Source organism: Echeneis naucrates, chromosome 19 (genome assembly GCF_900963305.1).
Source record: "Echeneis naucrates chromosome 19, fEcheNa1.1, whole genome shotgun sequence".
NCBI classification, from domain to species: Eukaryota; Metazoa; Chordata; class Actinopteri; order Carangiformes; family Echeneidae; genus Echeneis; species Echeneis naucrates.
Genome location: NC_042529.1, coordinates 11,424,796 through 11,450,351, shown reverse-complemented (window position 1 = coordinate 11,450,351; position 25,556 = coordinate 11,424,796). Strand labels below are relative to the sequence as shown.

At 42.3% G+C, this 25,556-nt stretch overlaps 3 protein-coding genes across 3 annotated transcripts; 1 reads left to right on the top strand and 2 right to left on the bottom strand.

The window, feature by feature from the left end:
• Positions 1–6,892: 6,892 nt before the first annotated feature.
• Positions 6,893–9,479, bottom strand: msrb1b (methionine sulfoxide reductase B1b). The gene is made up of 4 exons (XM_029528101.1): positions 9,357–9,479; positions 8,609–8,751; positions 8,297–8,414; positions 6,893–7,562 (listed from the first exon to the last, which is right to left on the bottom strand). Exons 1-4 carry the CDS (start codon positions 9,409–9,411, stop codon positions 7,546–7,548), a joined length of 333 nt encoding a protein of 110 aa, XP_029383961.1. The 5' UTR covers positions 9,412–9,479; the 3' UTR covers positions 6,893–7,545.
• A 1,147-nt stretch (positions 9,480–10,626) lies between these two features.
• neurl2 (neuralized E3 ubiquitin protein ligase 2) lies at positions 10,627–11,955 on the bottom strand. The gene is made up of 2 exons (XM_029528156.1): positions 11,190–11,955; positions 10,627–10,742 (listed from the first exon to the last, which is right to left on the bottom strand). The coding sequence occupies exons 1-2, from the start codon at positions 11,953–11,955 to the stop codon at positions 10,627–10,629; spliced, it is 882 nt and encodes a 293-aa protein (XP_029384016.1).
• Positions 11,956–17,822: 5,867 nt separating this feature from the next.
• Positions 17,823–25,197, top strand: tex2l (testis expressed 2, like; the record flags this gene model as incomplete). The annotated part of the gene is made up of 11 exons (XM_029528396.1): positions 17,823–19,109; positions 20,873–21,073; positions 21,325–21,655; positions 22,120–22,367; positions 22,450–22,599; positions 22,676–22,775; positions 23,373–23,505; positions 23,786–23,923; positions 24,313–24,522; positions 24,754–24,874; positions 24,977–25,197. Coding segments are annotated over 11 exons (3,084 nt in total), but the record flags the coding sequence as incomplete, so codon positions are not given.
• Positions 25,198–25,556: the final 359 nt, after the last annotated feature.

The window sequence follows — 25,556 nt, the reverse complement described above, 5'->3', positions numbered from 1 at the left end:
GTGTTGAGAAAGCTGATTAAATTAGAAAAGAAGGGGAGAACAACTGGTGGAGAGCAAGAGACCACAGGAAGCAAAGCAGACAACTTTACTAAGGGGAAGACAGACACTTAAATACACAAAGGCAGAAGGGGCAATTAAACACAGGTGGGACACTTAAGGGTGGGGCAGAAAATCACATTGCTGTGCAACAGAACTGAGGCAGTAAATAAACTTGAGCAATGACTTCGAAGTAAATTTTTCAGGTGTGCTAATGGAGATACGCTTTTTATTCTATTCTATCTAAGCAGTCGGATTACAATTACACATTACTCTCTAGAAAATGTAATGTAATGTAACTATTTCAATTACTTTATCAAAGTAATATAACTGATTACATTTGATTACTTCTCTAAACTTACGTCACAATTCTTCCTTTGAATCAATGTTATCAACTGTTAACATTTTTTAATAAATTTTTAGACCTGACCTTCAGATGCAGCAAGTGCTGACTCTTCCAGCAGTAACAAGGACTATATAATAACAGACCCCACAAGCTTTAACTCTAGAACCTCTTTTTACTGTTAGATCATTCTGAAGTCATGCGGATACAAAATCTGTGAACAACTTCAAAGAAAGTCAAGAAGTCAAAGAAAAATCATAAAACACCTCCATCTACAATGCGAGTAATCATCTTGCCTGTCATCAGATGGACTTGATGTGTCTTGCGCCAACAGAATCCTTGGATGTCTCCTCTAAAAAAATAAAAAATACAAAAAATAGATTGCAACCATAGATCACTGTTTTGAAAATGACTATTTTCTTCTGTACATAAATATTATATTCAACTTGCATCGCCCGAGGCTTAGCCAGCAAAATTTCAATACTGTATGACGTTGCAGATTGGGAATGCTAATATCTGATTTGTAGCCTTGTAAGTAAATTGCACAAATTGTGTGGCTTTGCTTTGTAGCTAGACGAAAGCAAAAAGTCTCTCACTACTCGCCAGCTAGCTAGCGTAGCTAAGCTAAGCTAACTAAGCCTAAACAGCTCCTGCATATCCACGAATGACAATACGAGCTAAATTACGTCTTTGATACACTTTAGAAGTATGATGTGGTACGCAGAAGGTAAGCACATTAATATTCCTGTCTTTATCTTAACGTGGCTGCTAACGCACCTTCAGGTGTGTCTTGAGGTTGGACATGGAGTGCTTGGAGGTCAACAGCAGCTCGACAGCCGGCAAACATTCGTTAAGTTCTGCATCTGCATACTTCCGGGTCTGGAGTGCGTCGCCACTGCTCCTGGGGCAAATAAAACGGAAACCCAGTGCGCAGGTGCAGGAGAGCCAACGAGGAGCCCCAGAATCAGAATATTATCAAATGTTTTTTTTTTTTTTTTTTTGTTTTTTTTTTATGGACGGAATCCGAAAAAAACCCTGCGAAAAATCCAACATTGCTTTAGGTTTTTGCAAATGTCATATGTAACTAAAATTGTAATCATGAATAATTCCATAAGTAACTGTAATTTAACTACACGTCTTTCTGCAGTAATGTAACTGATTACAGTTATGTCACTACGTAACGCCGTTACTCCCCAACGCTGTATCTAACTATCTCCCTCACTTTTTCTATGCACAAATAAGTGCAACACAGTGAAACCCTGAAGAAAAGACACCTTGAACCTCATTTGAACAGTTGTCTCTCACCTCCGTGAGTGCAGGTCCTTCACCCTTTGCCTCACTGAAAACAGAACAGCACTTGTACAAAGTAGTTTGTGTCCACCTTAATTGTCTAATGTCTTCAGCTTTAGCTCTCTAGTAAATATTTCTCCATAAAATACCAGGACATTGCATATTCTATACGAGTTCATGTACGACATTTATTAAACTATGTGTACAGTATTAATAAGCATTGTGTGGGACCTGTAAGAGGAGAAGTGATATGTCAGTAAAGTCCCTTGTTGCCTTCTAACTGAAATCTCATCTGGAGCTAAAAGGTGTCGATACCTCGCTGCCTGTCTGCTGACTTATTGAACAGCAGCTCAATGATCTGGCTTTCCAAGTATGATGTATGGCGATACATGTGTGGGGTCCTGAGGGACCTCAGCAATGCCGCTGACACGGGGGACAGCCAGAGCGCGGAGCACAGTGAGCTGGGTGCTGCAGTCGTGTCAGGGCATCAAGATGGATGGTGGAGGTTTTCCCTGAGTCCAGAGGATAAGAGCATTATTTAGAGCAGATATTGAGTGACTCTCGTCACACCGACTGACTGGTTATCTGCCTGTTTGCAGCCAGTTTATGATTTAACTTCTGACAGTGCAATCACCAGGAATGGTTTACAGAGCACACTTTTTTCACTCTGAGACAGTATGAAATTTTCAGATAGTTTTACACTTTGTGATAACAGCCCTACTTTTCTGAACTCAAGGCTGCTCCTGCCAGTTCACTGCAAACAAACAGCGACTGCTGAGTAATTGTTCGGCTGAGAGCTGTGGTTCCTCATCTCTGGTTCAGAAGTTTGGGATGCTCAGTCAGGGCAGGGTCAACAAAAGATGAAACACAGGATTCAAGTTTTCTCTGACTTTTGTTTTTAGGTGAATCATAAAAAAAAAGGTGTGACATGAGGCAAAAGTCTCTGGTTGTAGCTTAACCAGTGACACATACTACTGCAATATGGCTTCCTTCTCTGCGCTTTTACCAACACTATAGCAACCAGATATCACAATAGCTTGGTCTCTGATAGGTTCATTTTGACTTGTATTTTTACAAAAAAATTTCCCCAATTTCATGGACATGCACGGAAGGATGCATTCAATCAGTGGGATAACCCATTTTGGAACAAAGGGAGCAAACAGCGTCTGGCAGTACTGACACACTGTCACGAGTTGGGTCATTTCACACAATGGCAGTACATGGCATATATTACCCATGATGCCCAGAAATAAATGATTAAAAATAAATGACGAAACACCGAGTGCGCAGAGAAAAAAAATCACACAGGCCAGCTATGATAACATGCTCTTCAAATGGAGGTGAGCTTGTTTTCCTGTTGGACAGGATACCACAAATATACCATGATGCTGGAAGGGTGAAATTTGTGGTATTGTAGCAGCTGCCCCTATGACAGGAAACATTTCTGCTTGACTGTTTTAACAGTTGAATCAAAATCTTTATCTACTTCAAGACAAAGGACCTTTACTGTCCCATAGCAAAATTATTATCAATGTGTGCATGCTTGTCTGGTGTTTGTGTGTATTTTGGCAAGGCAAGCTGCTTTAATATTCCTTAATAACCATGATGTCATCCACCTGTTTTTTTGGCTCATGGGCAGCGGTGACTGATGGGAAAATTTTGCATAATCATCTTATCTGATCTGGAGCTTATGGGCTGAAACACGGAGGAATTATAAACCATACATGTGAAAAGTCGCTTTATTCCAAAATGCTCGTGGGATTCATCTTCTTTGGGAAAAATTGTACAAGAGAGGGTTTTCCATTCAGTTGCTCGAACATAATGTTTATTGAGTCTGAAAAAGTGTTTGTATTGTCGACCAAAACATTTGCTTTCATAAAATACACTAATTCCGTTTTTATTTACCCTTTCAATCATTCTGTGCTGGGGCATTTCTTCCTGAGCTGTTCAAGTATAATGGAAAATTCACCTGTACAACCCAAAAAGGAAAAGGAAACTTCTTTGAATGAGAAACTGCAATGAAAAATACCCTGAGATTACCTTCTCCAAAGTGCTGCTGTCCACTAAATACACTTTCCTTTCATAATATTGTGTAAGAAACATGTAATTGATCTCCTTCCTCATTATATAGAGATTTTCCTTTGCCTGAATCGAGCATTAACCTCGTCTTTAAAATGTCTCAGGTTAGCTGGGTTAATGCACTAGCCGCGTAATGAGTTGCTTTTGAAGAGCTTCACCATTAACCTGAGCTCAGCTCACACTGCACTCTGGCAGCACTTCTTTTCACCTTTAATTTCACTGATGGAAAACCAAATGTGAAACCCAAAATGTTGCTTGATGAATGTGAGTCATCAGGTGGGTAACGTCAGGGATGCAGGGATTAATTATCACTGATGTATATGTCTGGAGCGTGAGATAAATACTAGAGGGAAACATTTTATAAACGGCTTTCTTTCTCAAAACAGTTTGGTAGTTAACGTATTTGTGGTCCAGACACATGCCACTGTCATTGCCAAAACACTTCTGTGTAATCAGATTTCCTGGAAAATTGAACTGAATTGGGAAGTACTAGAATTTCCATACATTGCCTTTAAGAAAAAACAATAATTTGTACAAAATGTCTCACAGTGCCCTCTCTTACTCCTTTTTAGGATTATTTCTTATTCATTCTTAAATATGTTGTCAAGGGTATAGATGGTCAAATGTAAGGAAAGAAAACTGGGTGGGATAGGGGAATGAGAAAGGGAGGTTCATTCTATGAGAATCCAAGGACAACAATATTCTGTTGAACAGTATAAATCAAAACTAAAGCAGACGTAAATGCCAGGGTGAAATCAAATAGAACAGGTTTTAACCATGGAATAACTGGTGGAAAATGACAGACACAATAGAAACAAGCATGCACAGAGTATAGACTGACTGTTTATGGAGTGTTGCTAAGCTTCTGATGCTGTTTCTGGTTCTGGTTTTTCTTTCAGACCAGCGTCTTCAGTCACATTTTCAGAGGAGGTGCTTCCAGTCTTTGCCATACCATCTAGCTGGGTATGGTCATCCTGTTCTTCTTCTGTGGTGTTCAACTCAGCAGGTGCCTGAGTGTCCGACCTGAGTGTCGCTGATGGAGTAAAACAGCTGTGTGTGTGCGTCCAGAGTGAAGAGTGAAGTCTGAACAGACTCTAATTGCGACTGAGCCTTTTAGAACTGCTGATGACACCGACACTCATTTGCATATTTGCATCCTTTGATGTTCTGTTTATTTTAAAAATGTCTTCAATTTAGACACAATAATGATTCCTGTTGATGTCATTAACATATGTATTTACTTTCTTTTTTTAAGAAAAAGGATTTATAATTTCACTCTCACCAAGGAATTTGGTAAATATGGCTTCTTCACGAAACACATGAAACTAGCATGATTACATTAGTCAAGAGTCTATCTTCTCAACCACAGCATATACCTTGACAACAATACCTGTTGATGTGGAGCATTTAGTTTGGCTGGAGGCCTTTTGTATGTTTTCTTTGTCAATACCTCTCTATAGCTGAGGAGACATGAGAGAAAGAAAGAAAAGGAAGAACACGTCTGAGGGAAATGCTGGGAAACAGAATGAAGTATATCTGTGGATGTAATAGGCTGAGGGAGAAAAATATATCAAAAAAGTAAATCGTGGCTCAGTGTTCTGGCTGTCACAGACCAGTGCATCATGATCCACAGGTTGCTTTAGTATTTCATAAAAGACTTAACATTGCTTTCTGCTTATCTGCCATAGTTGCCCTTGTACAGCGTGATGGGCCCTAGCATAACTAAAAAAACGCAGCCAAGGTTATGGGTTTGATTATAAGCGGGACCATCTATGCTAAAAATGCACGCACTCACAGTACACCGCATCCTGGGTAAATACGTCCACCAAATAGACTACGCTGTGTTAAAAGGATAAACGTCTGAGCATGCTCCCACCAAGAAAACACAAGAGAAAATTTACTCAGCCGTAACAACCTCAATGCAAGGTCAGGCTCCTCTGCCACACTGAGGGCTGAAATTCATCTGCGTGCCTTTGGCAGCGTGTAGAAGGGAAGTTGAATGTATGTGCAGTGTCTCTCCAGAATATTCAAACTTTCAATGCTGCTGAGTTGAGCGACATGTACACATGTTATGATGACCTCTCATAATTGCACGCTACAAGATGTTTTGAGAGAAAATACGCTTCAAACTTTACTTGTTGTGGCGAGACCATTAAAGTTGAGTACAGTGTGTTCTTCTGTGAATTGTATATGTGAAGAAAGTGAGACAACAGCACGTGTGATAGCACAGGATCGACGGAGGCCGCTTCGGAGTAGTGTTTGTGTGTTTGTCTGTGTGTGTGTGTGTGTGTGCGTGTGCAGGAAGTCTAAGAGGAGTATGGCAGAGTGGTGACTGATGCACATGTTTTTCTCTGTTTGTGTGTGTGTGTGTGTACTTCCTTTGTAATGATAGCCCTCAGCGTCTCACCAGGCGGCCAGGCTACTCCTCTAAACCTCAGGGTCTCTGCCAACCCTCGGAGCCCAGAGAATATGGTCTGCAGCTGGGCCACAGAGAGAGCATGAGCGCCTATTAGCTACTGAAGCAGCCGCCATCTATAATTAATGACAGCAACCACATGCAGTGTGTGTTTGTGTTCAATTCCAGCAACTTTCTACTTACATCTGGTGCCTCGCATGCAGGTAGAGCACCAGTCAAGATAGTTTCACATTGTCTTTGCAATTGACTCAACTGACTCTGGAAAAATTCACCTCTTTTGAGGAAATGGATGTGATCTGTAGGAGTGACAGCTCCATCTAGAGGTCAGTCCACAATCACTGCTGAAAGAAGCCCCGAGATCCTTGATGCCTGGAAGTGTCTGTAGAATATTTTCATTAACTCCTGCTGTGTAAAAATGAGTAAAATAGCATTGCACTCGGTGGAATTTTTACTATTTAACATTGTGTTCATTTGTTGTCGTAGCTCTTATATGACTATTTAATATTTTCATATTAATATATATATATATATTTTTTTAAAGTAGCTTTTAGATTACGTTTTTTTTTTTTTTAAGTCATATCTGCCTTGGAGTTTTCCCATGTACAAATATGGCCTACCATAAATCAAAAAGTAAATTATACTTTATATACAACTATACAAGCAAATGAAAGGAAGCCAGAAAAAAAATCAACCAAACTATAATTTACTATTTCTTTTTTTAAACAGGTGTCAATGTACAGGGCTGTAGTAAGTAACAGATAAATGATAAATATAAATGTTTGGTTTGTTTCTCCACTCTTAAGTCAGAGGTGAGTTTTGCAAAGTAAAATGCTAATACAAAAAGGCTCTTAGAAATGTATTATATTGCATTTTTGCTGAGGGGAAAAGCTGAAATGTCTCTCATTCATACAACGAGTTGATATATGAAAGGCAGAAAGATGAACGTAGAGACAGTGGAAATGTGGGTGACTTCAGTGTGTCGATCATATGGTTATATTTACCTTGGGAGGGAATAAATGATCAAGGCAGCTCATGTGAAACGGAATCGAAACAACAGCAGCGATAAATGCTGAGTGCCTGGTTAATGATAACGTTTCAGTTTTTGCTGCCATGGCATGCATGTCTACAGATAAATGACATTCATAATAACAGGGTTTGCATGTATTTAAACATGAGGTACTTAAGGATGTGCCCGAGTTTAGCCGAGGAAGATTTTTAAGAGGTGTATTGTGGTCTATGTGTCTGAGGCTGGTCAAAGATTCTTCAGCGGACAGGACATCCCTCTCAGGCGTTTCTCCCGTCCACATCACACGCTGACCCGACCCGTTCTCACATCCTGGACCGAGCAGCAGATACAGCAGCTGGAGAGAAAACTTGCTCTCTACTGTTTGTCCTTGACTGGGATAGAAACAAAAGAGAAGTCATAAAGGCAACCGGACAGAAAATAAAAGACACGTGTTTTACACAGAGAAAAAACACATACAATCCGCTAACAACAAAGTACATCGAAAAAAATGTTATGTTACTTATTACACACACATTTTACTGATTATTTCCCATTAAAAAACATGATCTGTTTGAATTATATGATGCAGATGAAAAGTTCTCCCTCATATGAACCTCATCTGCCAGCGTGGGGGAACATGTCAACCTGTTTTTAATGCAAATCATCTTCTCTTGATTATTCTTTTCATCATTCTCATGCAGCTTTCCACATTGTTCTCTTTTGTTTCATGACACACATCCTAAATTCATTCACCTATAACTTGGCTCTCTTATATTTAGTCCTGTAGATGAAATGTGTTTCATCTGATTTCAAGAGCTTTCTAACTGAGTCGCTGTGATTTCGTGGGTACTGGAAGTGAATGGACTTTCATTTGTGCCTTGTACAGAAAGGAGTGTAAACAAACACACCCTCAAAACCAGCATCTTTTTCAGGAGCAGTGTCCTACTTATTCCTTGTCTTGGCTGAAAATAGCTCCAGCTAACATGTTCTTGGATGTTCCTGAGTAACACAGAGTACTGTTTCTGGAAAGATAGGACTTATGAATTGAATCTCTTGCAGGCTGTGATTTTAAAATCAAACTATGCAGCAGTTAGTCCAGAACACCTGGTATCTCTGCCCCTCTCACCTTTGCTGGGGACAAACTTGAGCGAGTGGCTGAAAATTCAAAAACGTGACAGTCCCTCCTCCGGACCATCATTCACAAACTCATGGCCCAGCCCGCTGCCACACTTCCCGCACAGGACCTGGGTACAAACAAAACAGCTACACCATAGACCTCTCGTCGCAGCTTATATAGGTCATAGCCTTATAAGATGTACACCAGTTATGAAAGAAACGATTTCTGATCAAAGATGATGGTTCAGCAGTAAAACAAAGCTACAGATAGAGTCTTTCAAAATGAACAATAATAAATATATGAGATTATGGCTTCTGTGACCTTGAAGGCAGTAAGAGTCTCCATCATCTTGGTGACACTGTCCTCTCTGATGGTGTCGGTGAAAGCAGGCCAGGGAGACGAGTGGGCAAACTTGGACCGACTGGAGAACAGGGGGTGGTTACACTTAGAGCAGACATACATACCTGCAGGGAATAATAACTTTTAAAGAAAGTTGCTTTGTTATATATCCTACCCGAGAATATGATTATTGAATCCAATTGAAATGACCTGGAGGCGTAGACTCCCTAATGGGCCCAACAGTAAAACTGAGATAACATGATGATTTAAGGGATAAGAATGTAATAAAGCCAGGTATTGATTAAAAAAAAAAAAAAGTTTACCATTTTCAGATCAGCTAATAACGTAATGTCAACATCAAGACTGATGAAATACCCAAGTTGCTTCATTTAAAAGCCCAAATAACTGGTTTATTTAGTTTATAAATAAAGGTTTACTTCGATATAAATTCAGTCAGACAATCAATTTTATTTATTAAATTGGAATCTTTTTCATCTTTATAATTTCATCATACTTGTCTGTCCCACTTCCTTCCTCTGAGATTTTATACAGTATGACGTGTCTTTAAAATACTAATTAAATATCTATTGTTACGATGAAGAAAATGCATAAGAAATTGGGTGAAAGCACTAAAATAAGAACAAAAGGGTGATTTGCTCCTCCATAATCCAGAGTGAATGGAGGTTACATCACAGCACTGCTGACTGGAGGAGAGTGACTGCCTGCTCACCTGCTTTGAAATGATCCTTGTAGATTTCACCGCCGGAAAACTGACAGAAAGACATGTTGCAGTGTCTCTACAGAGCGGATTGAGGAGGAATTATTCTTAATCTGGCTCGGTCCTTCTTCCAGCAGCAGAGGCAGTGTGAGGAGGAGCATTAGCTGGCTGCCTGCAGCTCTAACAGGAGCTCCTCCCACTGCCCTCACAGCCACCAACACTAGATGTCAGTGTCTGACAACAAGCCCACATCAGTGCACTGTGTGCCAGAGCATCACTGTTTATGGAGATGGGAATATACAGAAGTGCAGATGTGTACAGATGGGACATAATGTCTCAGCACCCAACTTCAGTCTCAATTTAAATTCAGAAGTTCATAAGTGTCATTCCTTGAAATAAGAGTAACACCACAACATAAAGTGACACAACCACCAGGGCTTTGAAGATGCTGGTGTTTTTGAGTGAATAACAAGCAAGTGTAAAGCATTTTTTCTAATCAATGGGATGAGAATCAAAAAAAAAAAAAACAAGTTGAGTTGCTGTTTTGGACTTGAAATATGTTGGTGTTATTGTTGGCGACGGTGTAGGTATGTGCTGGCATTATAGTGATTGTTGTTGCAAACTTTAATTTACAACTTACAATCTGTCATGTCTTCTTATCTCATGCAATCGTTATTTATGGACACCACCCACTGCCATGAAAGCTGGTTAGGAGGCATCGCTCTGGATATCAGCTCATAATGCTTCAAAAACAGAAAGTGGCTGTCCTAAAAAGATCATTTAGAAAATGTAAATATTTCATGAAAGAAAGCCTGGTCCATTCCATTCTGTCTCGAACATCAAGTCATAAATTCAAAGTTAAAGTTGAGTCTTTTATCTTGCAAGCTTCAAGTTCCAATCTACGGTCGAGTCAGGACACAGCGCACTGTTTTATACAGCAAGGTTGATACATTTCAAATCATAATTTTTTTGTCTCATCATGTGACACATAAATAAACTGAGCAGCTGGCATTCTTTTAAAGATATCTGGATGAGCGATGACAGGTTTAAATAATACCACCTCGACATAGACTGTATGAGGATATATCTTCACACAAATTACAGAGACTAAACAAATACTCTGAATGTCTGGATGCAGTTCTCATCTCACATCATTTCCCATATTTATCAAGAGCATCAAAATCAAAACATTTTCTTTGTAAATGAAAGACATTTTGAGGGGGGGGGGGTTAAAAGTTGGCAGATAGTTCAGAAATGACTTTTCTGTCCTTTGTTGTAAACTTCACTCATACTTGCAGTAGTGCTTGAGTGCCTCTGGCAGCTCCAGCCAGTCGATGGCCATCCTGTGGACGATGTGCTTCTGGATGGCTTTCCTGCACAACGTCTGCAAGGACGAGACTGGAGCAGCAAAAAAAAAAAAAAAAAAAAAAAAAAAGAGGACAAAAATGGCTGTGGATTAGCATAAGACAGTCAATGATTAAATAAATAAGCACCGAGGAATACTGAACGTAGACCACTGAGCCAGAGCATCATAACTATTAACAAGAATTCATATTTTTTACTGTCAGTCATAGCATAAAATGATTACAAAGATCAAAAAGAAGAAACTTGGTGAGAAAAACGAAAGAACTACACATACAAACATACAAAATGGAAGCAAACACCCAGTTTTTGTGTTTCTAAGAGCTGAGAGCTCTGATTTGTGTTTAAACTGTCACTGTGATCTGCACAGCACAGTCTATCACTGGCTGTTATTTTGTGTCTCTTTCAGTAACAGTCGCTGACACATCTGCACTCAGCAGTCCATTGTTTCATCAACGCTGAAAGAACCACTGTGACACTCACATCCATACTCCACCTGAACAATTCGGACACATTTGGTAGCAGCAAAGACATCAACCACTGCGAAGAGAGGCTGGATGGTGGGGATCCCCTTTGCTGAGGCTCCCATGTCCTCACCGTTGATGACAATATGCATATCAGCCAGGTCCCTCCCTTTGGGCACATACAGGACTCCTATCCTGCTGCGTCTGGCTGTTGGAGGCAGTGCGTTGGTTTTGTACAAGTCATCTAAAATGTGGCTGAAGCGTCCGGGCCGGCTCCTACCAACCAGCTTATCCCTGGGGATCCGAACACTCTCGATGTACAAGTGTGAGTCGGTAAAGAAAGTCTTTGGGTTCATGCTGTTTCTGCCTTCCCCTCCTGCCCCATCTTCAACCTCACCCCTTCCAAGCCTCTGACCCCCAGCCAGTCCTCCTTCTGCTTCCTCTTCGACCACAGGATCCTCTATGATCTTGTTGTGGTTGCGAGTGATGGCAAAGACCCAGCTGTCTCCCAGGTCTGTTAGGTCTGGGATGGAGTATTCAGGTACCACCTCTAAGCTCATGGGATTCCTGGCAGTCAGGCCGACCCGGAGGTGGCCGCACCAGCCCAGTTCCTTGTCCTCAATCTCTATGAGGAAAATCTCTCCAGGGTTGAGAGGGTGCTTGCTGAAACACACTCCATTGGCAAAGCTCTCGACACGAGTGGCCTGGGTTCCTGAGTGGTCCAGTCTCACGTTGGCACCATGAATGGGATGGAATTCCATGAACTGATCAGAAAAGGTCTCCATGTTAAGGTAAGTCTGCACTGTCTTGACTGGAGCAAACAGAAATCACAGTGTAGTCCCAGTTGGCTTGAATTAAAAAAAAAAAAAAAAAAGCATAACAAATGGAGTTAGACAAAAATCTTCCAATCAAGCAGTCTCACTGTGTTTTCTGACTGAGCGACCAACACATGGTCACTGTAGAGACACAACTTGGACAGACAGACTTGCTCGGCCTATCTGTTAGCCACTCAGAGAAGCTTCTGGTTGAGGACTATTTTTGAACAACTGTGCATGTCAACAGATGGCAAGGTATCTGTGTGTGTGTGTGTCTTGTGTATATGGCTTTCGAGGGGGGTAGTCATGCGCATGCCTACAGTCACTCACACACAGCAGATATGGGTTGGGGTTAGTGGGAACAACCAACCCCCCCTGGGTTTAGTCTACCAAACCCATGCACTGAAGAGATAACTGCATTATTATCATAATACCATATGCCAGGGAGAAGGGCTAAACAGTCTGCTTTTCATAGCTGCACTCTAAATATAGTCTGGATTTCATTCCCATGTAAAGCACGAAGAAGTGATATACCAAGCTATATATGTCTCAAGAGATTTGCTATGATAATAGTATTATGGTGAAATAATGTGAAAAGGAATCATATATAAGACAGGAAACTCTTACAGCACTGCTACTTTTTTACCTAACAGCAGTCTAAGAGTAAAAGGTATGTGGGAATTTCACATAATTCACACATAACCAAGTTGGTTACCTTACTGTTGTAATTTCAAGTCATTGATGATGTGGACGTGAGGAATAATTTGCAGGATTACAGGTCATGAAAGGTCATGAAAAAGGAGGAAACACATTCTCTGGTATGGCCAGTAGCTTATTCACGTTTACATTTACTTTCTCACTTGTAAGACGCTTTCATCAAAAGCGACTTACAAGTGAGGGACAGTAGTAAAGTGTCGGTATAGTAGGAAAACTTGAACATGTGCTAAGTACTAAATCAGTTTGATAAGTGCAAGGAGAAGTGTGTCATGAGTGCACGTTGGTGGTTTGGTGTGAGAGCATCCAGGGGGTTGACTGCCTTCATCCACGTGGACATGTGAAAGAGACACAGTGCTAAGCTACATAAAGGCTTTACGATGTGATTCGCAAAGTATACCTTGTGACTTATTGGATAATCTACTTTATTGTGGGACTGTATACTAATAAAAAAAAAGTTCCTAAACTGTACTATGCTACGTAGACCTTAAAACTATTGTGCGCTTGATTCCATGAATGTTTAAAATTTCACAGTGAATTAGGAGGTTGATACGAAGAAGAAACAGCAAACACCTTCTGGTTTTTGGCAGTGTTCGTTTTTCTACTGCTTCCACAGCACTGTAAGGTCCTGCTGTCCTGCCGAGGCAGGCTGCCAGCTGATGTCTACCTCAGTCAACCTCCAGCTGCAGCATCGTCTTTAGCAGATGCTCTAACGCACGCTGGACTCGCTGGTGTTCATAGTTCATCTGCATCACCTGCTCAAGGTCATCGAAACAATTGAGTCTGATGTGTCTCCCAGAGTCCTCTGGTGCAGCCCCCAGCCCTTTGGAACACATATAGCCCTGTACAGAAAACAGGAACCATTGCAGACGCAAACCAACTTTGAATGGTTGCTGCTTGTGGCCCAAAACGGTAATACTTTCACATTTAAAGACAAATGTGATTCCCGTGGATCTCAGCCAAGACAAGACTGCAGCCAGCTGTTATCATACAAAGGATGGTCAGTCCCTCTTCTGCAAGTGAAATGAACTTGTTGACCTCGATGGGCACCACCTTGTCTGTTTCAGTGCTGGATACAAAAAGCTCTCTGAAGAAGTCCTCCAGATATTGGCACCTACCAAGTTTGCTCCATTAAAAAGTCAAAAAGAGTTAAAAAGAGTTCAAACCGGTATTCACTCTGGTTATGTAATGTGATGATTTAAATGCTTCAGTATGCTGACCAGCTCATTGTTACTGTTGTCTGTGGTGCTACGTAGTTCACAGTGAAGAGGGTTACAGTTATGGTTTTAGATCTGAAATCAGCCCCAGCAGAAAGATAAATCCTCCATATCAAAATAAGAACGAGTTAGAGAGTTTGTTTGAGTGGTATATCTACTGCGGTCAGCCATGCAGCCAGCCAAGCCTGCTCTGAAGGAACATCTCCTCCAGCCAGTGACTGATGGGGGTAGTTATCTCTCATCTCTCCCAGAGCCTGCACTCTACTCTGCCCCGTTCCTCATTCTGTCATTTCTAGGGCTTCCAGTTTATTTTATGTAGGCCAAGATGGAGGGAGGGAAAGAGAGGGGAAAACTCATTCTTTTACTCTCTTTCTTATGTTTTCATCTCCTGACCAGTGCTGGTACTGTATGGTGCAGGCATGTGATTATAAAGTGACTTTTTTGCATGGATGTTCATCAGAGTGGAAGATAACGCTAGTTAACCCCGAGGGTGAGACTGTGTCGCCGCTCTGTTTTGTACAATTAGACAGCGTTTACACTTTGCATGCATGTTTGTGTGGGTGAGCTTGTGGGTGCATCTGTTGGGGCTGCAGAACTCTTAATCTGGATTATCATCCAGCGCGGCAATGTTTTTTATAATCAGTTTGGAGAGCTGTGATTCTCGGCAGCACACCACACATCTGGATGCAGGCAGTCGGTTAAAGGGAGGTGTGTGTGACTGCGAGAGAGAGAGAGAGAGAGAGAGAGGGTGGGAGAGAGAGAGTGTTGAGACCTCTCAGTCCGTGGCACACAAATGGAGAGCGAAGCAGAAGAGGACAGCATCACATCAACCAGTTGCTTTGGTCACGTTTCCTTGCACAAAATCAATTTTGAGGTAAGTAAGCATCCTTCATCTCCATCCCTGTTGATGCGTATGCCTGGTTTTTATTTGCAAAGCGTTAGCAGTGATGCAGACATGCTCACTATAACTTCCACGTTCACTCTATCTGCATGCCAAACTTCCTTTGTGAATGTGAGTTCCACTATTTTGGAACTGGGTGGCATATATTGATTTATGTAGCAGACTTAACATCAGGTCACAGATTTGGTTGTCACCATATGGATGTAATTAAATACATTTTCATCATCAATGACGGGTATTTTTTTCCTGATTATTCAGTCAGTCAAGTTGTCTTTAAATGCTCTAAAATTGTTTGCTATATAAATGATTTTCCAGAGCCTAAAGTAATTAACTTGTTGTATTGGACAACAAACCCAAAACAAAATAAATGAACATTTTAAGACATGCAATTAACAAAAGTTTAATATTTTGACAGAAATTTCCTTTACATTGTTCTATGTATATAATTTCTCTATATACCACCATTGCCACTAGATAATACTGATCCTAAATATATAATATATATATATATGCTTTATTTTACTTTACAGAATATCCCTTAATATTATCCATAAATATGTGCATATATAAGATCAAACCCGAGAATGAGGGCACTGATCGTGAGGCGCCTCCGAGGGATTGTGCTGTTACTAATAACTGCAATCAACACAGGGTCAGGGAGATGAGCCATCTTGGACAGACCCCCCACAAAATGCCGGTTTAGCCCATAATCCCGCTGTGTGATTTGTCAGATTTCACAGTTAAACCCTGCATTAATGTTAATCTGTGATTCTTACTGTTTGCAACAATCACCAACTTTCACACACACACACACACACACACCACGTTTAGGTTGATACTGACACTGACTGAGAAAGGAAAGGATGGACCAAACCGTTTGCAGCAACATCAGAATAGATGTGTGCTGTGTTTCATGCCACAGTTGTCACATGATCCGTATTTCACGTGCAGTTTTATGGGATAGTTTATTAGCTGTCATATATTTCTTTACAGGAAGTCGTCTCTGAGCATCACATGCTGCTGGTTTAGGAACCTGAATTGACCAGTTTACATTACAAATAAAAGCTCGGCAAACAGCCCTTGGACTCCTATAACAATTATTGATTGGAGAAATAGTTGCCTGTATAATTACTGCATTCACCCTGTGCTCCTTTGTGTTCTTGCTTTTCTTTGCTTGTCCTTGTTTGAACTGCATAGTTGTACTCAGCTCTCTGCGGCCTCTGGGGCTTAGACAGCTGAGCATTTCCAGCAGCATAGTAAAACCCAAAACCCAAAGGACATAATCAGGGGAATCAGCAGAGATCACAAAAACAAGGTGTACAATATAAAAAAGCCCAATTCCCTTAATGTGAATACAAATACTAACTCTGGTCAACAAAAGTTGTCGAGTGTAATATCTCAGCATCAACTGGATGGACTGTCATGAAATGGGAAGATAACTTAAATGAAATCGTGGCTTTTTCCGTGGCGCCACCAGAAAGTTAAAGTCTTCAGTCCTGATTGTGTCTGTTTAAGGGGTTGACTTGTACCTGCAGAAACTAGCTGTAGGAACATTTAGATGAGTGAAAAAATACAGAAACATCTGCACTCAGCATTTCCCAAAATAACGGCAACACTGGCCTTTCTTGTTGGTGTCCAATTAGCTTGGACCAAACATTATCAACGTGACACTAGTTTAACCTTTTACAAAGTGCACGTGACCGCCTGTGTGGGCATTTTCTGGCACCTAAGCAGCTACCTGACTCTTGTCCCACACCGAGAAAATCTAGATGGAGGGTCTAATTCAGCCTGGCTTCATGTGCGTCTGTGGGGTTTATCCCCCCGCCACCGCCCATTTTGGGTGAGAGCAGATTAGTCAGAATCCACCAGCTGCTGTGGAATTGGTTGAGATCGTGCCACACAGCGCTGTAATACAGTTATATAAATCCGACCAGTCAGAGGTAGGGTTTATCGTGAATGAAAAGCAATGCACTTGACCCAAGAGACGGCAGGAAGGAAGAAAGGTCTCCACCGGACCTTTGTCTCGCTTCTCTGCGTCTGTCCAGCGATGCTCCTTCCGCCCACCAAATGCCACCTGGTGTTCATTTTTGTTGGCCTTATTTTTCGACAAGTCCGTAGGTGGTGGCTGTGTAACATGTTATGCGGAGGCTGTCGACACACAGATGCCACATGGGTGGAAGGACAGAGAGCATCTTCAAACTGCCTTCACTATTCATTTCAGAGTTATATAAGTAACTCTTTAAGCAGCTCTAAGACACATCAGAGGGAGGGTTGGAACTGTGGGTTTTTACATCTGACATCTGACTCCTCGGAGGATGAGACTGGAAGACAGTGTAGTTCTTTCCTGAGGAAGATGACTTGCTGAGCATTATTATTCCAGCCCCCTCACTCCTGTTTTTCAGTGAAAACATTGGATATCTGTGCGGAGATTAAAATTTCAACAAAGCCAAAAATATATCCTTCTTGTTTTTATGCTGCCAGGCTGTATTCTCTAAATAATGTTTTTTTTTTTTTTGCTCCAATTGAATAAATTCCACATAGGCATCCAATCAGACCCCAAAAGACATCAGAGCCAAGCCAGAGCTGCCCTAGTTTGTAAAACATGTGGGGGAGAAGGTCTATCTTGTCTATTTTTGCATGCCTCTAAAAGTCATTGAGTATATGGAGCGCAGGCCATGGGAGAGGCGTTCCCATAGCTAAACTACATGACATTCGCACAGTAATGTGTAGTTGGCACAAGTAAGCACTTTCTGTGGAAATTAGCACAGAAGCACAGAGACCCTCTCTCCCTGTGCAGCTCATTCCCCGACTCCTTTTATTTGTTCTGCCTCTGTGGCTTAACAATGCCGCTGACAGTGCTCATTATTTATTCTCATTCTGTTGTGACACGTAGGTGCCTTGGCTGTGTGATGTGAATTGAAGAAATGGCGGAGGGAGAAAAAGATGGCGAAAGAAGTGAGGATAAAGAAAGAGGAGGTGGCAGACTTCTCCAAGAGCCCACCAACGTCTCCCCGGTTGGTGCGTCCTCCTTCGGGACCAAAAGGCATCTCCCCCGAGGGATTGTGATCCAGCTGACCGGGACAGAGGGAGAGTGGGACAGCCTAGATGACGGTGAACTCATCTTCTCCCTCGATCACGATGAGGACTGCCCGTCCATATCTCTGTCTAAGGAGAGGCAGCGTTCTGCTGAGGATGACAGAGGGTTGCAGTCCCAGGGGTTCCATGTCCCACTTTCCCCTTCTTCGCCTGGCTCTCTGGGGAACTGCTCCACGTCTGGGCCCAGTTTCCTCTCACCAGGCCCGTCCTCGCCCACCCACCGACCCCTTGCGAACCTGGTCAAGTCTCTCTCCACAGAGCTGGAGCTGAAAGAAGGCTCCACCCTTAGACCCAGGCCTCTTCTTAGCCTTGTGAAGTCAATCTCCACTGAGGTCTCCCACTCTGAGCCCGAGGTGTCGCAGTCGAAATCAGACTCCCGCCTCAACGTCCACCTGTGGAAGCAGCTGACCCAGCCCAAAACCCGCAGCAATGGGGACTCTCGCACGGCACCCCCTTCACCCAGCTCACTCTCCCCAAGTGGAGAAGGCCTGAAAGGGGGCTTCTTCAAAATGGAGCTGGAGGACACCAAGAGGAAGCTATCGGAGGCTGTCCACGAGCCGCTGAGCAGCATGTTCAGTAAGATCATGAGAGAGGAGAGCGCTGGCAGCCCCAAACACCAGAGCAAGACCCAGGGGACTCACCAGGCCAGCTCCAGAGGTTTGGGACATGAAGGCAGCACAGACACGGTTCTTTCTGATTCTCCAGCGAGGAACGCCAAAAAAAGTGATGCTGAGGTTTTGCCTGTGTTTGAGTGGCCTTCTGTTAGACATCGAGGGAGAATTCATCACAGCTCCTGTCCTGTGCATCACAACGCACAGTATAATGAGGAGCTGGAAATATGTACAGATGGTGATGTGATGCATGTTTTAGCCAAGGAGACACAGAGGCAGGCGGGGAAAATGCCTGCTGGGTCTCAGGTCCCTGTTGCACCCTCGGTTCAGACTGCCCCTCTGCCGCGCATGAGTTTATTCTGCGTAGCAGTGCTGTCATATGGCTACTTCATCCTACCTCTTAGTCCATACTTCTCTGGCCTCGCTCTGGGACTGGCACTTGGTTTCATGCTCGGACTGTTGCTCATCAGGATGAGTTCCTCCAAGTCTCGCTTCCCACCTCCAACCCACAGAGCAGCACAGACCCTGCTGGGGGAGGAGATTCTGACAGGGGGCTCACTCAACACCGAGCCCGACATTCTCAAGGTAAATGATTGGTCAGAGAGGTGGGAATGGTCACATTGTTTCCACCTTCGTTTCATTTGTTTCCATCTCAACAGGGCTTCCATAAATCGATCTATATAAGGAATAAAGAATAATTTTGGGAAAAAAGGCCAGTTAACCTCAAAAGACTCATTACTATTTAAAAATGGGATATTGGCATATAAAATAGCATATACAAATTTATTTTTTTACACGATGATTTTATACTGATTGGGCAGAGAAGACATGATCTGTTAGTCAGAAAACATGCTTGTGGACACATCCAGGCTTGGTCAGCTATACTAACTATACACCTGATACATCTATCTCATGCATATATTTGGGATTTTCAGAAAAGGAACTTCAATGTGCAAAGACCTTATCAACCAGTTTTGTTTCAAATCAGTGAAGAGGCCCAAGACAAGTCTTTCAGATATTGCCATTTGAGTAAAAAGGGTTCAAACTAGCTTAAATGTAATATCTCACTGACTCCAGAAAGGAACAGATTCCTGAATGCATTCAAAAAAAAAGAAAGAAAGAAAGAAAAAAAGCATGTTTAAAAGCTACACCAATTAAAGTAACAAGAGAGCATGTGAATAGTTCTCAACTGTGCTAATTTGTTCTGAACTCTGCTGACTTGTTCCTTTGCAGATTAAAGCTGCTGACAGCGCCACGCAACTGCGTTAGGTGCCCAGAATGCAATTAAAACTTTCAATATTAAAAAGTGGAGGAGCTGCTGGGGTAATTACTGTTCTCTTCCTGGATGAGCTTGACACAGGGCAACTAGAGAGGACAACTACTGCCCATTCACTGTCTGTTTCAGAGGCAATTAGTGGGGCAATCAGGCAGGAGGAAGCTGCAATTTGTCAGGGTTGTACACAGCTGGGGAGCAGTGGGACATGACAGATAGGACGGTGAGGTGCTCTCACAGGTTGACTGCTAATCAGATGACAGAATGGGAGCAGTCAGGGTGTTGACATTTCTGAGATGAGGACGCATCAAGGAATTATGCAACCATTTAGATCCCCTTAATGAACACTTCTGTGTATTTCAAACTGAATAAAGCTTGACTGTAAAGTCAAATGAAAACATTTGCTGAATATTATAATAGAAATGTCTTGGCAATTACTGACGTTGAGAGTGTATTAATCTCAGAACTCATTTTGCCATACCAGGATTGACTGGCCCTCATGCCAGTCCTCTGACTAATACCATGTCATATTTGGGTAACCATGACTACCAGGCCTCAACTTGTAAACACTGTTAATCGCCAAATGCTAGTTGGAGCTGTGCCTGGTGGACTGGGATTTTTTTGAAAGCTCCAATAATTTCAACTTGGCACTTATTAACACAGAAGTACCTAGATGAATTATCACATCTTAATATGCATATTCACCAGTCTCTCCATCTGTAACTTACAGCTGATTGGTTGTTGCCTGTGTGGTCAAATCCAGGACAGTGAAAGACTCAAAGTGCTCGCAATATAATTGACGATTACTTGGTTCAGCTCACAAACTCAGCTGCTGCGCTGCATTTGTTTCACAGCTAAACTGTCCATGATAAAATTCAATTATGTTGAAATATTTGATGATTTGGATCCACCTCCTTGGATCTGTGACAGAAAAAACATCTTTTCACAATCACATTTACTTTATCCTGTTTTCTTCATTCATGGGCTGATTACAGACATCGTACTTTGATTGTTAACGCCCCACTTATAACAATGTGTAGGCTTTCTTTCATTGAGAATTCCTTTGTCTTTTCAGGGCTGGATGAATGAGATGCATGATTACGACCCAGAAAACTACCATCCGGCTCTGACTCACTCTGTGTTTGCCACCCTGGAGGGCTCCTGTCTCCGTCTGGACTCACCGTGTTCCAGCATCAGCCGCAGGGCCACATATGACGAAAGAGCCCATAAGGCCACTTTTGTGGAGTCACGCTGCTTTCAGCTGGCAAAGAGCAAGGTAATAGTGGCCTGTGTAATTGTGAGGAATTGATGCACTGTGGCTAGGGATATTGTATTTTTTAAATGGGATATAGAATGGAAAGAAAAACTTTTATATCTGTTGTCATAATTGGTTGTAATATCAAATAAACAAAAAGGGAGTAAAGCTTGTTTGATAAAAATGTGAATTGGAACGAACAGTATAATTAACTTCTCCTTTTCATTAATTTCTTACCCATTAACACAAAGCTCTGTTGCTGTTCTCCAAAGGTTTTCCTGCTGCCATCTGTGTTAGCACAGAAGAGGGTGTGGAACCCAAAGTATCCCATCTGTATCCAACTACCTGGGGGCGTAAACCCCCAGGAGGATGAGGGAGGAAGAGCAGAGGAGTGCCGTGGGGAGGCACCAGGAGCTGAACCAACAAGTCCAAAACAAAATTCCTTGAATCCTGCAAATGACCCTCCCACTACTCTTTACCTCTTCGGCCGCACAGGGCGAGAGAAAGAAGAGTGGTTTCGTCATTTCCTGTTTGCATCCACGGATAAAGAGAGAGAAACAGAGACAGACAGATTGAACCCTGGTAGATCTGTGCCCAAATCAGGTATGAGGGGATGTTAATAATGCATTAGAAAGGAGAGAGACTCCAGATAAAGCATCTATACAAGTGCTATATATGTGTGGATTATGGATTACATGCTCTAGTTCTTTGCATTTCAAAGCTGATCCTTTCCAGGGAACACACATATCACAGTTGTACGGTGTTCTGACACAGCAATGGCATCTGGGAAACATAAAGATGGCATTTTAAATAAAACATAAAGAACATTTGATCTGTTATACTTGGCTGTAGTCCTGTTTAACACACTAACGCACGAACAATAGCTGCGCTGTTGTGTTGAAGGAAATGAATTGTCCCTTATGAAGGACAAGAGCCTGTAATCTTGTAGAAAATGTTTAGCATTCAGTAACAACAGTACTTTTTGAACTTGCCTTAGAAAAGTAAATTAAGAAAATGAAGCTCATTATTTCCATATTACAGCTGTTGATTGAATTTTAATTCTGCAGGTGATCCAGTGCCAGCACAGAGTGTTTGTGCCTCAGCTAATACCCCAAACAGCAGGATGGGCAGCAGTGATGATGAGGCCCCCTGCAACCCTGCAGCCCCGCTCAGTCAGACCTGCAGCGGATCCAAAGGCCTTTCACTGCTCGACTACTCCAACTACATGGCTCGTCTCCTGGCCACAGAGGAGATGTTTCACCTCACCAGTCCTGAGGCCAACAGCACTGAGACAAGTCCAACCACGAAAGAAAAAGTAAGTCTTGTTTGTAGATGAAATGAATATAATAATATAACATGTTTCTCCGTAAAATGTTGCTTCCTGCCTTCTTCTGCAGTGTACCTGTGGCCTAGCTGAGTACCCTGGGAGGAGCCAGACTGCGTGGGTAAATGCTCTCATTGGTCGAATCTTCTTTGACTTCCTGCGAGAGAAGCACTGGGCCGACGCAGTCTCCCACAAGATCCAGAAGAAGCTCAGCAAAATCCGGGTGGGAGTTGTTGTTTTTGGTTATTCCTGTTTTTGATGTGAATGTAGCTGCATATAATATGGCCTATTCCTTACAGTTGCCTTACTTCATGAATGAGCTGACTCTGACTGAGTTGGATATGGGCTGTTCTATGCCACACATCACTGCTACCTCCAGACCAGAGGTTAACCACAGAGGTGAGTCCAGGACACCCACACAACGGTTTGTGGTCTAAAAGATTAAAATAGTATTTAAATAAATATTTTTTATATGTAAAAATCATATCAACCCCCCTCCCCCCCCCCCCCCCCCCCCCCCCCACTACACACAGTAAGAGCAGGAGATAAAAGATGACCTGTTGCTCATGTGAGGACTGCAGAGCACCAGCTCAGACGTTGTTATCCTGTTGTAATCTCTATCAGCAGAGGAGACATTACGCTACAGTCTTTAGCATTTAAAGCATTTTGGCTTGTGAGCGTGTTTTACAATCTGCCCATCTGGCAGGCAATGCTCCAGTGACTCTTTCACTTCCTCTCTGTCACACCCACCTCATTGTTACACAAACGGCAATCAACAAGTGATCCGGTTTTCCATTTCTCTGTCTTTGCAGCTCAGTCCACATGTCAGTCTCCAAAGAGGATTTATGATCTTCTGTAGTTTATTATCAATTTAATTATAAGGCTTGTTAATGGCAGTGAAAGCTGTTAAATCGGCCTGTCAAACTGATGTGTGTCCAGATTTAGCAGTGTGCATGAGTTTTGTCTTAATTTTTGACATCTGAGTGCCCCCTACAGGCCTGTGGGTGGAACTGCAGTTGGTCTACACTGGTGCCCTGCAGATGACCCTGCAGACCAAGTTCAATCTGTCCAAGCTGGGCAAAGACGGCGGCCAGGACGCAGACTGTACGACTGAAGCTGGAAGCCCATGGTTAGACACACACACACACACACACATCTGTCTTTCTGTCCCCTGATTCCTCACATCACGTTTATGAGTGAAGAGCTGCCTGTCACGATCCACCGTGGAGGAATTAAAGTCCAGGAAAGCCTGTGGTGCTTTGATAGAAAACATCTGTTTGTGATTGATGATCACAAAAAAAAAAATACAACAATTACAATAATTTCAAGATTTGTCCACATACTTGCAGCTTCCTATTGGTGAAACAGTAGCATCCTCACACTTGTGCCCCCCCCCCCAACCCACCCAGGTGTAGGCCCACCCTCAGTGTGTTAGCAGACAGTGATGAAGAGTCCTCCAGTGCTGGATCATCCGATGAGGACGAGCTGCTTCTCTCTGAGCCTCAGGGGCTGGTGGCGGAGAAAGGATGCACACCTATTGTTGAAGGGTAAGGTAGAGGAATGTGAAACACAAATACTGCCTGAGTGGACGTGTGTCCTCAGTACAAAAGGTTATACTGTAAATTCCCTTATTAGCATACATGACTTGATAGAGAACGAAATGCCGTATAGCAAGAGACGTTCTAAGTAGGCTATCTTTATTTTAAAAAAAATGCTAAATGTATTTCAGGTTGCTGCTGCTAACTGTTCATATTCACATAAACAACAAAAATGAATCACTAGTCGAAAAACAAACTGGACTGCCATCACACTCCAGATGGTTCTCACTGCATACACATTTTAGCTTCTCATTTAGCTTCTCTCCTGAAATGCTGAGTTTCCTCTGAAAACTACAGAGGAATGACTTCCACTGCTCTCCTCTAATCTTCTCTCACAGGACGGGGGGTGGTAAGACTGGAAGGAAGATTTTGAGATTTGTGGACAAAATCGCCAAATCCAAGTATTTCCAGAAGGCGACAGAGAACGAGTTCATTAAGAAGAAGTTTGAAGAGATGTCGAACATGCCCCTGCTGCTCACTGTGGAGGTTCAGGAGCTTTCAGGGACTCTGGTGGTCAACATCCCACCACCACCTACTGACAGGATATGGTATGAACAAGATAAGATTTAGCAGCTCTGGGGATGAACATTGAGATTTTAAGCTTCTTCTTTATTCTGAAGCACCAGCACTGATGTTAGAAATGCACTGAAACAAAGCAGCATGTTGTGATTGTGACTTTCTGCGGCGCCACTCACTGCTCACACCTCATCTCCTGTTACAGAAACATTTATTAATTGAGATACATATTTTGACCATAACAATCAGGATCGCTTCTGCAGGTACAGCTTCTCTGAGCCGCCTAAGCTGGATCTACACTGTTGCCCAAAGCTGGGGGAGAGGGAGGTGACCTTTTGTCAAATCACTGAGTGGATTGAGAGGAAACTGCAGGATGAGTTCCAGGTGAAAAAAAAAAAAAAAGAAATAAATAAAAACAATCACGCTCAATGTTTACTCTCAATTGTGTCTCGAAAGTCTTACTTACAATCTGCTTTTCCTCTTCAGAAAGTGTTTGTGCTGCCAAACATGGATGACATCTACCTACCCCTGATGCACTCTGGGATGGACCCACCTCAAGCCTCCCAGCATCTGTCCCCTCACTCCCAAAGCTCCTCCACAGACTCTATAGAGCGGATTGCACCAGAGATCTCTGGGCCGGAGTCTGACTAGTCAATGATTAAGGAGCTGTGGATTCAAAAAAGATTTTATTACATTATGTACTGAAGTAAGTATTTAAAAATGATAATAAGCAAACAGAACATGAAGTGGAATTTCCCCTGGAGGCTGCAGCTGCTCCCACACAGACTTACAAGCCATTATGCTGCGCTGTAGGTGCGGCTGTACCTGTATGGATGAAGTTACAGAGCTGTATATTACATAATAACATGCAGCTACAAGTGATACCTTTTACGAATGTTTACATGTGAGTGTAAGATTTTAAATATATATGTTTGTGTATGTATTTATTTATATATATATATATATGCTGCTTTGATGTTTATAACTCAATATCACTTTTGAATATAAGATATTGTATAATATTGAATAAAGTTTTCTTTTTTAAAATACTTTTTCATTCTTCTTA

Coding starts and splice junctions, on each gene's coding strand:
- neurl2 (XM_029528156.1), bottom strand. CDS start 11,955: ATGGAGACCTTTTCTGATCAGTTCATGGAATTCCATCCCATTCATGGT. Junction 10,743..11,189: donor TGTTCAGGTGGAGTATGGAT/GTGAGTGTCACA, acceptor TTGCTGCTCCAG/TCTCGTCCTTGCAGACGTTG.